The sequence below is a fragment of the Ambystoma mexicanum genome, chromosome 2p, assembly GCF_040938575.1.
Source record: "Ambystoma mexicanum isolate Mex_15411 chromosome 2p, UKY_AmexF1_1, whole genome shotgun sequence".
Taxonomy (NCBI): Eukaryota; Metazoa; Chordata; class Amphibia; order Caudata; family Ambystomatidae; genus Ambystoma; species Ambystoma mexicanum.
In genome coordinates this window covers 1,348,759,610-1,348,773,432 of record NC_090923.1, presented here as the reverse complement: position 1 = coordinate 1,348,773,432, position 13,823 = coordinate 1,348,759,610, and the positions used below count along the sequence as shown (strand labels likewise).

The window sequence follows — 13,823 nt, the reverse complement described above, 5'->3', positions numbered from 1 at the left end:
GGGTGTAAGTGAACCTATGAACTTTTGTGAACTAATTTGTTTTGAAGCTACAAGAACCTTGCTGGAGAGATTCCAAGGGCACTTTTAGGTTGAACTATTTTGAACTGGCAAAGCTGAACCTGACAAAGCCACCTAAACCCAGTCTTGTTTTACACTTCATTTTGGAACACTATTTTTCTTTTAGAGAACCCCTGCACAACATTTGTTTCTAGAGTGAGGGCAAGCATAGGTTTGACACACACTGATATTGTTTTGGGACTTACTGACTTTGACTATCCTTAGAAACATCGTTTAAGGGGATACCCAAAGTAGTGCTAGGGCAGGATAGGAATTACACTGACCCCTTATAGTGAAATAAAGGTTTTCAAACTGATTTCTTTTGTTTGTCGCTGGATTCTTGGTCTGGTGAAGAAAGAACTGCACACTGGATGGGAACTTGCCGCAGCAGTCGTTGGAGGAGGCTTCCAGCAACTGATACTTCATGAATTCACAGGGCTTTGTGAATTTGGTGCATTTTTACAGCATCCAGATGTAGAGCAAGTATCGCCGGTCGGGTTATCTTCACTCTCTCTGTCCTGCACTCTGGTGAGGGGACTTCAGGGATTCAAATCGTGTCTCTGGAGAGCCAGGAGGAGGCCACCAAAGTTTTGGATAGATTCGGACTTCGGAAGACCATGCACCGCACAATGGTTCGAGGTCTCAGTGTATTGGGGTATTGCAGCCCAGCAAGGTCGCAGCACGTCATGGTATGGCACAAATTGCAGGTCCTGAGACAAAGTGGATCTCACCAGGCTCTGGGTAGGAGTCGTCACGCTCAGGACCCCAAGGTCGATTGGAAGGAACGGTTACAGCAGGCTCCGGTTGCACAGCAGGATCCTCGGTCGCTGGAAATCGCTACAGCCGTCCTTTCTTTATCTTCCTCTGGTTTCAGCTCTGGTGGTAGACTTGTCAGCAGGGCCCAGGTTCGGAGTGTTTATCAGGAAATGCAACACTACTTCTGCAATCTCTCCCTGAATTTTACAGAAAGGGGTCGGTCTGGCTATCCAATCAGGACAGCCAGACCCATTGACACTGGGCTCCTTTCAGGCAAGGTGAAAGACAAAGGGCAGCAGAGTTTTGGATTCCTCCCACGCTTCATGCCTTCTCAGACACTCTGGAGCCTTGGCTGGGAATACAAAGGATTGCCGCCGAAGACAAAACTCCCACGGAAGTTGTTCCCACCTAGAATCGTAGGGGAAGACCTCAGAAAACTACAAGCAAACAAGAATTGATGAAAAAGGAGTCCATCATTTTAAAAAAAATGGTGGCCATTCTGTGTATTACCGTGGCTGATTTATCAGCCTGTGAGTGATAAGACTAAAATCTCACTAAGGTAAAACCACTGCCACCAGCCAGTAAACTTGCAATTGTAACAGATTGGTACAGGTAAGTAAGCAAGGGGATACATTGTATCTCCCCAGCACTCCGCATAAGGTGGGATGTGCTGGATCACTGTCTAACATCTAAAGGGAGATGAAATTCCCTCTTTGCCCCTTGGGAACAGTAGTTCACCCAAGTACATTAAAGAGAAATTATCAGGGAAGCCCAAAGGGGCAACCCAGCCTAAACCCAAAAGTTATAGGAAACTGCAACTCCAACCATACACTATGCAGAGACATACAAAGGTCACCCATACAAAGAGTAAAAGACTAGGGGATAGGGGTGTGGAAAGATTCCCACTCATCCTAGGGACAAGGTCAAATAATTACCAAGTCCAAGCAAAAGGTTCTGGGGTTGACACCAGTCAGGAAGATTTATCATAAATATGAAAATCTTACCTAACAATTGGCAGGCAAAGCAAATGTGAGAATGGTCTAATATGATGGCTTTCAACATCATTGAAGCCACTGTTTAGCATTTAAACAAGCTCATAACTAAGGAAACATGTTTACATAAACACAGTGCAGCATCATGCGACATGAGACAGATTATTTTTCCGTGAAACTCTATTAATCGTTGTCACTATAATATTAACATACAAACCTTAAACTGTTTAAGCTCTCTAAAAACGTAATTTTTTCCCAGTTAAAAATATACTGGATTCAATTAACTTGCATTAGAGAAGACACATCACTAAGTTGATACTCTGCTTTCCTTACCTTTACTGAGTTGCTGACACAATGGAAATAAGGTAATTTAGGAGGTTGGCTTTCTCGGTTCTGTTTTTACTAACACTCCTATTTGACTATGCTGCATATTGCTGTAATTTTCCCCACCTTATGCTTTCCTTCTTTGTTCTTTAAAGGATCACAACACTTTTTATGTCTGCCAAGTCTGGATTTAGGAGGTGTGTCTCTCTTACATTGCTATTTTTCTAAAATGTGACTGTTGGTTCAGTGTCGAGAATGGTTTACCTTTGTAGCCTGGCATTCTGTAAAATACATTGTATCTGTCTGGTGAAAAAGTGTAATGGGATTTGTTTTTCTTTTGTATCTGTAGGTTTATAACAAAATTGACCAGATCTCCATGGAAGATGTTGATCGCCTAGCTAGGAAGCCAAACAGTGTTGTCATCAGGTGAGAGTTGAGATTTGCCATGAGCATATCATTTGGTATTTGAATTCCAGTGCAGTCAATATCTGCTTACTGCAGCTATCTGCTACAAAGTGAAGAATGTGTAGCAGAAAAAACACTGCCTGCAAGATGACTTGATAACTGCCTCTTGTAATTTAGCAGAAGCCATGATTTTTTGTATGTTGCTCTACATCTAGCATGGAGGCCGATTTTGCTTGTAGAGAGTGCAATACGATCATATGGCTACACAAATATTCCCAGGTTTGCATAGGTTGGTTCCATCAATACATTCAGGCAAATGCCCTTCAGTGGTGATTTTGTGAGCTTGTGTTACTCAATTTTCACTAGAAGGGAGGAATCGAACATGCAGAGAAGCATATGATGTGATCTTAACAGATTTATTCTGAAGTTCAAAGGGGAGGGTGGAAAGAAAGTAAAGGCCAACACAACATAGGATGGCTCTGGTTGGTCTCTTAAAGATTCCCCAAAGTTTTCGCCACATCAAAAAAATTGTCCACTTGGAGGTGTCCTCTCACAAAGTAATGGTGGGTGAGGTTGGTCCCCTCCTGAATCGTGGTTCTCTGTGAGGTTGGAGAATGACCTGCTTGTGGGGTGAGCAACTCAAAGGTTGTAAATTGAAACAAGGCAGTGTAGTGAAAAGAGGGAGGAGTAATATAAAGTTCTGTGTAGGTTCTGAGTCTAATGACTAGTCTTTTAAAAAACAATCTCCTTGGCATTCGCTCACAACTGTGTTCATGTCCCCCAGTCAGTGCTTTGCATGTCTTCCCACACACCCTGCCTCCGTATCCCCCACCATGCCAGGAGACTGGTCACTCTGGCTATTTGTGGGTTGCTAGAATGATTGGAACAAATAAGGACTTGAACTCTGCCTGTGCAGGAATGAAAGAACCAGAAGCCAAGCCTTCACTCTTGGAGCCCTAAAACTTGAACCTCCTTTCCATCAACATCTGACTCGCCCCACGCTTCTACAGTTCGGGAAGGAGCCCAAGGCGCTCCTCTTTTAAGGAATGCCTTCTCCCTAACACCTAGTTGCACACACCCTCCACTCCCCACTCTAACTGAGGCTGGGTGATCAGATCCCCACTGTTTCCTCCACTGGTTGTGTGTATATCCATTGCTGGCTAATTGAGCGCCCTCCCCTATAATATCCCCAGCCCTTGTTTCTCTAATTTCCTAGCCATGTTCTTCCACCTGTGATTGTAATGTGCTCTGTCACTTCCCAAAGCTAGGCACGGACTCAATAAATACCCTAATAATAATAACAAATAATGCTCAGATTTGTGTGCCCGTTTCCCCATTAGGTTCGTGGACGTTGATTGACACGTCTTTAATGCTTCAACCTCTTCCCCAAAAGCGTACGTAGTCTGTGTTCTCGTCGTCCTATTGGTGTTGTGCATTTTCTTGATAATAAAATAGGCTTGTTCCCTGGCCCTTCCGATCAAAAGTTAAAAGTATTCACCTGCCATGTTTTGATTTGGGTTTATCAACATGGTGGCTTGTGGACAAAGAGCTCAGACTTCACTACACTCTTGTGAGTTTATCTACTTCTCCAGCATTGGATCTTTCATATATTCAGATGCTTGAATATTTCCCGTCGTCAGACGGGGAATCCTCTGTGATTTCAAAAAATTATTAAAATTTTAAAATATATACATTATTTCCATAGAAATACTACTGTAGATTGCCCATTATGTACTATGGGCCATTCACTTGTGTAGTCCCTCCACCTTACTTTGGTCCTTTATGATCCTAACCAATGAGGTGGCAGGGTTTAAGCTCCACCCCAGTCAGCCATCTTCAGATTTTTCACCGCAGTCTGACAGAGGGAATCCTCCAGCTGTCTGAGCTTTTCCTAATCTTTTTCCTGTTAGATGGATTGGTTTTACCTAAAATATATCTTATTGAAATCTCCTGTTCAAGCTCTTGCTGCTCTGTGTTTCCGGGCTCAGAAAACACTATTTTTCACCTGAAATTCGTCGAGTGAAATTCTCTTCATAACAAGGCTGAACTTCCAATTGCCAAAAAGCTTTCCCTGTTCAGGGACTGCACAAGGTGCATGAAGAAACTAGTCTACATGAAGGCTTATCATGAGCAATGCATCTACTGCCTGTATCCTCATGATATAAATAAATTACATTTGCAGGACTTTCTCCAACAAGACTCTGCAGGATAGACACAGAAGACTTCTTCTCCATTTAAAAGCCAAATGTCTATCTTCTGACGAAGAATCTGCCAAAACAGCTCCTGTACATTCTTCTAAACCATCTGAGAGACAAACGTCTAAGAGAAGGGCCTCTTCAGTGGAAAGGAGTGTCTTCCCCCTCCCACAAAAGTAAGAGGAAGGTGGAAATACCCCCTTTGGGCTCTGGGGATCACAAAAACGGCATCCTGAAAAATAAAACTACCTCCAAAGGTAAGGATGCGTTTTCAAAAACCCCAGGGGTGGGGGGGGGGGGGGTAGCAAATTGTCCATGGATAAGCAGTCTACGAGCGGCTATAATGATAGAGGCCTAATGACGACCAAGCCGTCGACTAAACCCTTATCGTGCACGACAACAATGCTTCAAACCTTATCATCGACGACCAAATCTTCGTCGTCGAAATCAGCCTCCACAAAACAATCGACAAAGGAGTCCCATTACTCATCCACGAGGATCCCATTGATGGAGAAACCCACTCAACCGTCGACTAAGTCATCGTCCATGAAACCACTGTCGACGAAGCATACATCCGTGTCGTCGACGACAAAGTCAATTTCTTCATCCACAAAGAAACCAAAGCCCAAAACAGCCGCTGCAGACGCCACTGTTAAATCAACCAATGAAAAAACTGTGTCTCCTATACCAGTGATTCATGAACCAATACGAGCACAACTTTCTCCTTTAGGAAAAATGACAGAACTCCCAGACTTCATTCTTCAGGAGGAGTTTTCAGACATAGAATTTGTTGGCAGGCAACCTTGCCTCACCCCCAAGGAACACAGTCCTCCCTGACAGCCAACTGTGGAGGAACCTTCCGATCCAGCTCTCATTGACTCAATGCAAAGGATCATTGAAGAATTCAACAGACGTCAAGCAGAAAAGAATGTTATCCGTGCTGAAAGAGGTACCGCCTCCACCGAGGAGCATCTCACCTAGGCATAACACACCTAGAGAGTCTCCTTCCAGGAGCAGGCCATATAAAGGGGCACATTCACCTGAGCCTACTCGCAGATCGAGGAGCAGGAGGACGCTCAGTGCTTCACTGACAAGGGTCCCATCTTTAACATCATCGCCTAGACCAAGATCACCTGTTCGAGACCCTACAATTGTGCTTTCACCGCATCTGTCTCAGACTGGCAAGAAGATCCTTGCCGAGATTTTTCTGACCATGAGGAAGGGGAGATTACTAATGAACATGACACTTATTGCGAATGGGTTGATTACATAGTTGAGAAACCTAGAAAGAAAGACTCTCCAGGAGATTCTTCACCACCAGACGATTTGGTATCCTTTCATACCATTATCGGTAAAGCTGCAGACTTATTCAAGTTGCAAGTCACATCTGAAGAGAAAAAGTCAGTGGTTTATGAGCACAGGGACAAACGCAGAAGGACAGTCACGACTATACCTCTTCTTGAGACCATCTGGGTCAAAGATATTGGCTACGCCTTTATCTACCCCCGCTCTGGTTTCAAGACCGGAAAAGAAATACAAAGCTCCTGGCACCGTGCCACTTTGTCTAAGGGGACATACTAAACCAGATTGTCATCACAGTGGCAGCCAGAAAAAAGTTGGCCAATCCTTCATCGCCCTTATCAGCACCTCCTGACGAGGAAGGCCGTAGATTAGAGGCCATGGGCAGGAAGGTACCTCGTCAGCCTCTCTCACCATCAGAGCGGGCAATGCATTAGCCATGACGGCGTGTTTTGACCACAAGCTATGGTTGTGTATGTCTAAACTAACAAGGCATTTACCAGCGGATCTCTAGGAAGAAGCCAGAGTAATCATAGCAGACGGGGAAGCTACCTCAGATCATATGATTGACGCAGCAGTGGACGTGGTGGAATCAGGTTTCAGGCAAATGGCTCACGGAACTGTTCTAAGGAGACAAGCCTGGATGAAAGCTACAAACTTCAAACCGGAGGAGCAAGCTCAAATATTGGACATGCCCTTCGATGGGCAAGACTTATTTGGTAAAAAGATCGATGACCACCTCAAAGGAATAAAGACGGACACTGCTCGAGCCAACAGTTCCCTTAAAGACCAGGACAAAGACTGTAGATCTTTTTGTCCCTTTCGAGGTTCATCATCCAAATTCAGAGGCTTCAATTGTTCCTCTTATGGCCAAAAAAACACAGGGAAACACCTTCCAGGACAACAGATACCACCAAACCTCTGGCAGGTACTCTACCTAGGACAAGAGACAGGGCAAACAAAATTGACAGATCATATCTTTCCCCTCAACGTCACACCCCGGTCGGGCGAAGAGTAAGCCGATTTCTCCATCGTTGGCAGTCAATAACATCGGACAAGTGGATGTTGCAGGTGATCCGCAAGGGTCACACCATAGAATTTCTAGATCAACCTCCATCCTTTGCTCCCTCCCCTCGCAAGGTACATCTTTTAAGAAATGTTATGTCAGAAATTCGAAAACTGCTCATAAAAGCAGCTATCGGACCAGTCCAAGAACAGCAGAAGGGAAGAGGTTTCTACTCCTGTTTCTTCCTGATCAAAAAGAAAAATGATCAGTGGAGACCTATACTGGATCTAAGAGCGCTCAACAAGTTCATCAAGCGCATCAAATTCAAGATGATATCCCTGCAAAGTGTCTTAACTTGGCTAAACCAACTCGACTTCCTGGCCACTCTAGATTTGGAAGACGCCTACTTCCACATTCCCATTCACGGTGCTCATAGACAATTCCTCAGGTTCGCAATAGGGGAGTTACACTTCCAATTCCGTGTTCTCCTGTTCGGGCTAAAGTCAGCACCAAGTGTTTTTACCAAGTGTCTTGCACCGGTAGCGGCAAAACTCAGAAGGACGGGAACAGAAGTCTTCCCATATTTGGACAACTGGTTGATAAGGGCAAGCTCATGCAAATTCACACGCTTGGCAGTTTCCAGAACAATAAACCTCTTAAAAGGGTTAGGTTTTTAAATCAACGAAATGAAATCCTGCCCTGTGCCCAGCAAGACAGTTCTCTTCCTGGGTGCAGACCTAGACACCTGCATCCCCAGGGTAAGACCCTCAGCGGACAGACTAACCGCTATTCTCCACTTGACCTCCTGGTTCCTAAACAGATCGGCAAACCACAGTATGCTCTTTTAAATTTCTCCTGGACGTGATGTCCTCATGTACATTTCTCATACCAAATTGCAGACTTCGCATGAGACCAATCCAGGAGGCCCTGGACCATCAATGGAAACCAGCACTTGGTTCATGGGAGGATACCGTCCAACTACCGCAGACATTACATGAGGCACTTCGATGGTGGAATACACCTCAAAACCTATTACAGGGAATGCCCTTTCAGGCGCCAACATCTACCCTTCTCCTTAGGACAGATGCATCTCTGTCAGGCTGGGGGGCTCACCTAGAGGACCTCCAAACCAAGGGCACATGGTTTGCTCAGGAATCTCAACTGCACATCATCAATGTCTTAGAGCTCAGGGCAATACAGTGGACTCTGAAAGCTTTTCTTCCGGTATTAGCCAGCCAGGTGGTGACCATCCAAACAGACAATACCACCTCCATGCATTACACGACCAAACAAGGAGGCACCAAGTCAGAGATCTTGTCACAAGAAGCTCAACTGCTATGGGCATGGGCATTGCACCAGACAGTCCAAATGAAAGCGGAACAAATTCTGGGAGTGGACAACGTCCTAGCGGACAAACTGAGCAGAGTTCACGACATCTCACGAGTGGGAACTAGATTAGAAAGAAGTCCAACAAATATTTTCCGAATGGTGTCATCCGCAGATCGACCTGTTCGCCACCAGACCCAACAAGAAATGCCACGAATTTGCCTCCAGGTACCCAGAACATCGATCAATAGGAGATGCATTCTCCGTGGATTGGACAGGGAAATTCCTTTATGCCTTTCCCCCCATCCCTCTCATAGCGCAAGTGCTACACAGACTGAAGGAACAGAATTGTTCTATGATCCTGATGGCGCCGGATTGGGCCTGGCAGATCTGGTACTCAACCCTACAACACCTCTCCTGTTAGCCCCAGATTCACCTCAAAGCTCATCAGGAGCTTTTGACGCAACAGAACCGCAAGGTCCTCCACCACAACCCAGCGAGCCTATCTCTCAAGGCCTGGTTCCTGAGCAATGAAAACTATTGAATCTGGATCTCCCTGCAGATTGCTGGGACATTATCAAGGCATCTAGGGCTCGGTCTACTCGGATCACCTATATCCGGAAATTGACTCGTTTCTCCAAGTGGTGCGAAACATCTTCAGTGAACCCTTTCACAGCATCGGTCAAGCAAGTGCTACCTTACTTACTGTACTTGGCCAAAGCAGGATTATCTACATCCTCGATTAAGGTTCATCTATCGGCCATAGCGGCATATACAACAAACACAGATAACCAGTCTTTGCTCACTCTACCAGCTGTTAAGATTTTCCTAAAAGGGCTTATGTGTACTTTCCCACCTACGCCAACATCGGTACCATCCTGGAGCCTAAGCACGATACTGACAGCTCTAATGGAACCACCTTACGGGCCTATTCATAGATGTGACATGAAATTCCTATCTTGGAAAACAGCTTTCTTGATAGCTATCACATCTGTCAGGAGGATCAGTGAGTTACAAGCTTTATCATCAGAAACTCCTTTCACCTTGTTCTTCAAAGACCGAGTCATTCTGAGAACCCATCCAAAATTCCTCCCCAAAGCTTTGTCGGAGATGACTCTCACGGAACGCATTGTCCTACCAACCTTCTTCCAGAATCGCACATCTGATGCAGAAAGATCTTTGCATTCATTAGATGTGGCGAGGGTTCTAAAGTTTTACTTACAGAGAACTAAGGAGTTTCGCTCATCCAATAGATTGCTCATTGCTTGCTTTCTCTGGATGCACTAAAGGTCAACACATTTCAAAGCAAACTTTGGCACGTTGGGCCACTCTATGTATCACCCACTGTCATCAATCTAAAGGCGACCCCCCCTCACCAGACCTCCTTCGGCGCACTCCACCAGAGGGAGGGCAGCTTCAGTTGCTTTTGACGCAGGGGTAGCAATGAAGGACATTTGCAGAGCCGCTACCTGGAGCACTCTGCACATGTTCGCCAAGCATTACTGCCTGACCGAAGATACCAACAAAGAATCTGCAGTTGGCCAGGCAGTGCTCCGCCACCTCTTTGCATAAGGTGGGATCAGCCTTTCCTCCCGCCTTTCCCTGGATATGTAATCTTGGTGTTGCTGTATGGCAAAGGCTTTCAGAAGTTTGTTCTGCATATCTATGTTAAATGATGTGGGCATGTTTTAACTGCTTGGTATTCTATTCAAGCATCTGAATCTACGAAAGATCCAATGCTGGAAAAGTCTTAGATACTTACCTGTAACTGTATTTCCCAGGATTGGTATCTTTGATATGATATGATAGTTTATTTATATAGCGCCTATACACAATGGGTTTCAAAGTGCTTCAAGGCAAGGGAGGGCTGAAGGGAAAATACAATGACATTCTTACAGGCCATGAACAGCAAGGATGTGAAATTAACTATCATACTCGGCCTGACAACATTTCAGATAGTGCAAGAGCTAAGACATAGATAAGGAAGGGAGGGGGAGAGTAGGAACGAAATGGAAACAGACAGGCGACCGTACGAGGCCTGACAACATTTCTGGTAGAGCTGGAGGGGGTGTGGGGAGAAAAAAACAGTAAAGGGAGGGGGGGGAAGACAGATGAGGTTGCTACCATACTAGGTCCAGGGACAATTCTGATAGAGTAGGTGCATAGAAGAAAGTAAGGGGAGGAGGGAAAGGAGGAGAGAACAGAGAGTTAGCAGTCAAAAGAGTGGAGAAGCAAGAGGGAGAGTGAATACATTTGCAGAAGTCAGTAGTAACACATAATGTTGCAAGCCAGGATACAAGATGAAGATGGGAACATCATGATTCAGGGCCACCATGAGTACAAGATGCAAAGGAAGTCCAGCATGAGAGTCGAGAAAGAGTGATGCACTTTGAATGAATGAAGTCCATAAAAACAAATTCAGCATCGGCCACAAGACAGTGATGGTGAAACCAGAATTCATCAGGACAGACTCAGGCGGGGCTTGCTAAGTGGTGGAAAAAAGCGGCAGGCAGGAATCACCATGTGTGCGGGGCTTGCTAAGTGGTGAAAAAGAGCAGCAAGCAGGAAGGCACCAGGTGGGCGGGGGTTGCTAAGTGGTGAAAAAGAGCGGCAGGCAGGAAGGCACCAGGTGGGCGGGGTTTTAGGCCAGGTGAGCTAGATCCACTTGCACCTGCTCCCCATCTTTCATAGATTCACATGAGCCCACCCGCCTCCCCTAGAGGCTGCTCCTGCGTTCAGCTTCCATCATACTGTAGTCTATACGGTTCATAATCTGAAGATGGCTGACTGGGGTGGAGCTTAAACCCTGCCACCTCATTGGTTACGGTCATAAAGGACCAAAGTGAGGTGGAGGGACTACACAAATGAATGGCCCATAGTACATAATGGGCAATCTACAGTCATATTTCTATGGACATAGTATATATTTTAGTAATTTTTTTAAATCACTGAGGATTCCCAGTCTGGCGATGGGGAATATTCAAGTATGTGAATCTATGAAAGATACCAATGCTGGAGAAATAGTTACAGGTAAGTTACTAAGACTTTCTGCTGGCAGCACTTTATGGAGAGCAAGCACTCTTGGCATCGCCTTTTCAGTTTGCCATGTGGTTTCAGTTGGACTTTGGATCAGATTCCAGGACTGTATCTGTTCTCCCACTTCAACTGAACCCCATGACATTAAATGGTGCGCTGAACAATATGAAAAATTGCGCGCGCGCCCCTTCACCACCTCAGTCCCCCACCCTGCCCCAACAATTCTCATCAAACCTCATGGGGGGTTGGGGGGGCGGAAAACTGTAGAAAAGTATCTGTTGCCACCAGCTCATCCTGGAGGCATCCTCTCTGTAACCAAAAGGTTACACAAGACATAAAACACAGTTTTGAATAGCAATTTGCTATGCAATTCTGTAGGTTTGTCATTTTAATTGGCACATGTGTAGCAAAGCTAGCTATTTAAGTTACACTGTTCAATGAAAGCACAGCTCGACCCTGCATTCCTCTTACCTTCAGGACTCTCTTCAACGTCTTTTCTCTGTTTAACCCTGTTAAAGGGCACTAATGTAGAGAGAGTGCACTGGTAATCCTCTCCTCCATGCATGAGTGCTAAAGGCCTGTGTGGGAGTGCTAGTGTTAGGACAGTGTTTCTGAAATCCAACTAAGGGCTTGGCAAAACCATTCAACTAAGGCAGTACAAGACTCCACTCTTGGTATAAGGCTGTACCACCTGAGTATAGGGTAGAGTAGACAGAGCAGCCAGGCTTATCTTAGGAGGGGGAGAGAGGGCTGTAGAATAAGTACAAAGAAATAGCAGTACACATATGGTCCAAAGAAACACTGACACAATATGTATTGTAAAAATAAAGGGTTTATTTAAATGCAAGCAGACCAAGGTAAGGTAAATCTTGGGTAAATAAGTACGAACACATTATATATCAACACATTATAAAACCACAACACTATGCTTTAAAATACACAGACCAAAGCATAAAACCTTATTCAGAACACCGAACAGTAGTTCTAGGGAAGACAAACCAATAGTTACTTTTAGATTACTTTCAGTAATTCAAGGGTAGTAGACCCTAGCAGTTGTACCGTGACGCTTGGCAGCAAATCGCATAGTAATTCAACTCGACAATATACTTTTCTGATCTAGTGAACCACAGATTCTAGGAACAGTATCAACCTTTAAGTTTTGGATAATACAGTACCAGGTTAGTAAGACACTTTGTGTGTAATATTCATTTACAGTGACTTTTCAGTTCAGACTAAGGGAAGCAATAACTTATTTTTGGATGGCACACTGCTATGCAAGTTAAGTAAAACCTATTGTTCGGTAAGAATTTGTAGAGTACAATGGATGTGGGACTTAAGAAGACTATCTATTGGTATTATGTAAGCCACCTTTTAATATAGGCCTGTACTACACACGTTGGTAGAGTGACTGAGCATGCAGGCTTATTTTAAGAGGGGTAATGTGAGCTGTACAATGAAATTAGTAAATGCAGGTATCCAAGTAAAAGCTTACACACTTAAAGTTATAGTATACATATTTATTCATATATGCACAAAGATAATTAGACCATTTTAAAAAGCAGCAACTAATAGTAACATTAATCCCAAAGTTAGGATTCAGTTCAGTAAGAACAATAAAGTAGGAACGTAAACTTTTCTTATGTTTTAAATATTCCAGCACACTGAGTTATGTCATTTGAGGTCAGTAATGACGCTTATTCCTGATCACCATTACAATAAGAAGTCTGATCAGAACATACTTTGTAAGTAGTAAAACAGTTAGATTCTCCCAAAAGGATGTAGGCAGTCTTTTATCCCAGCAATAATGGTGTTCAACAATTAAAACCTGTAAATGGACAAGCACTGCCAAAGCCAATAGGTTCAGAAGGGGGCCTTGAGCCAGGACAGCCAAGGCCAATGGGCTAGTTCAAAGTTCTGATGCTCTCTTCTTAGAAAATGTTTTAAAATAGTCAGTAGTTCAGTAGAAAATCAAAGAAGCTCAGGAAGGGTCACCTTGACGAAGCACATACTGGGAGGCCAGTGCAAGTGAGTTGAAGGCAACTTAAAAGTGTTTCAAATAGTACTCCCCAAGCTGGGAAGCACCACAGTTGACAAAAGGTAGATGTACCCTAAGCCCCACAGTACCTGAGAATTGAAGAATTGGTTCCAGCTGGATGGCTTCCTGTGGCGGTGTAGGAGACCCTTGTTCCTGTCCTTGGTCGTGCTGACAAAAGGGAGGACATCTGGCGAGATTCTGCGGCAGCACTCGAGAGAGGGACCCTGCACTAATTAATTCTCCTTGATTCAGCAACTTTTTGTGGTTTTTGCACCTTTTTCTGAGCGCCAAAGAAGAACAAACTGCTCCGATTGGAAGTTACTTGACCCCTCGGTCCTGGACTCTGGTGAGGGGAATCTGGATGAAGATTTCCTGCTTCTATAGGGTCCTCT

General features: G+C 44.6%; 1 protein-coding gene across 1 annotated transcript in view; it reads left to right on the top strand.

Annotated features, from left to right (window-relative positions):
- DRG2 (developmentally regulated GTP binding protein 2) overlaps nucleotides 1-13,823 on the top strand; it is a 322,437-nt gene that overhangs the window by 252,106 nt on the left and 56,508 nt on the right. The window contains exon 9 of the mRNA XM_069645707.1: nucleotides 2,479-2,555. Within this exon, the coding sequence (XP_069501808.1) occupies nucleotides 2,479-2,555 (77 nt within the window). The remainder of the gene's footprint in view (nucleotides 1-2,478; nucleotides 2,556-13,823) is intronic.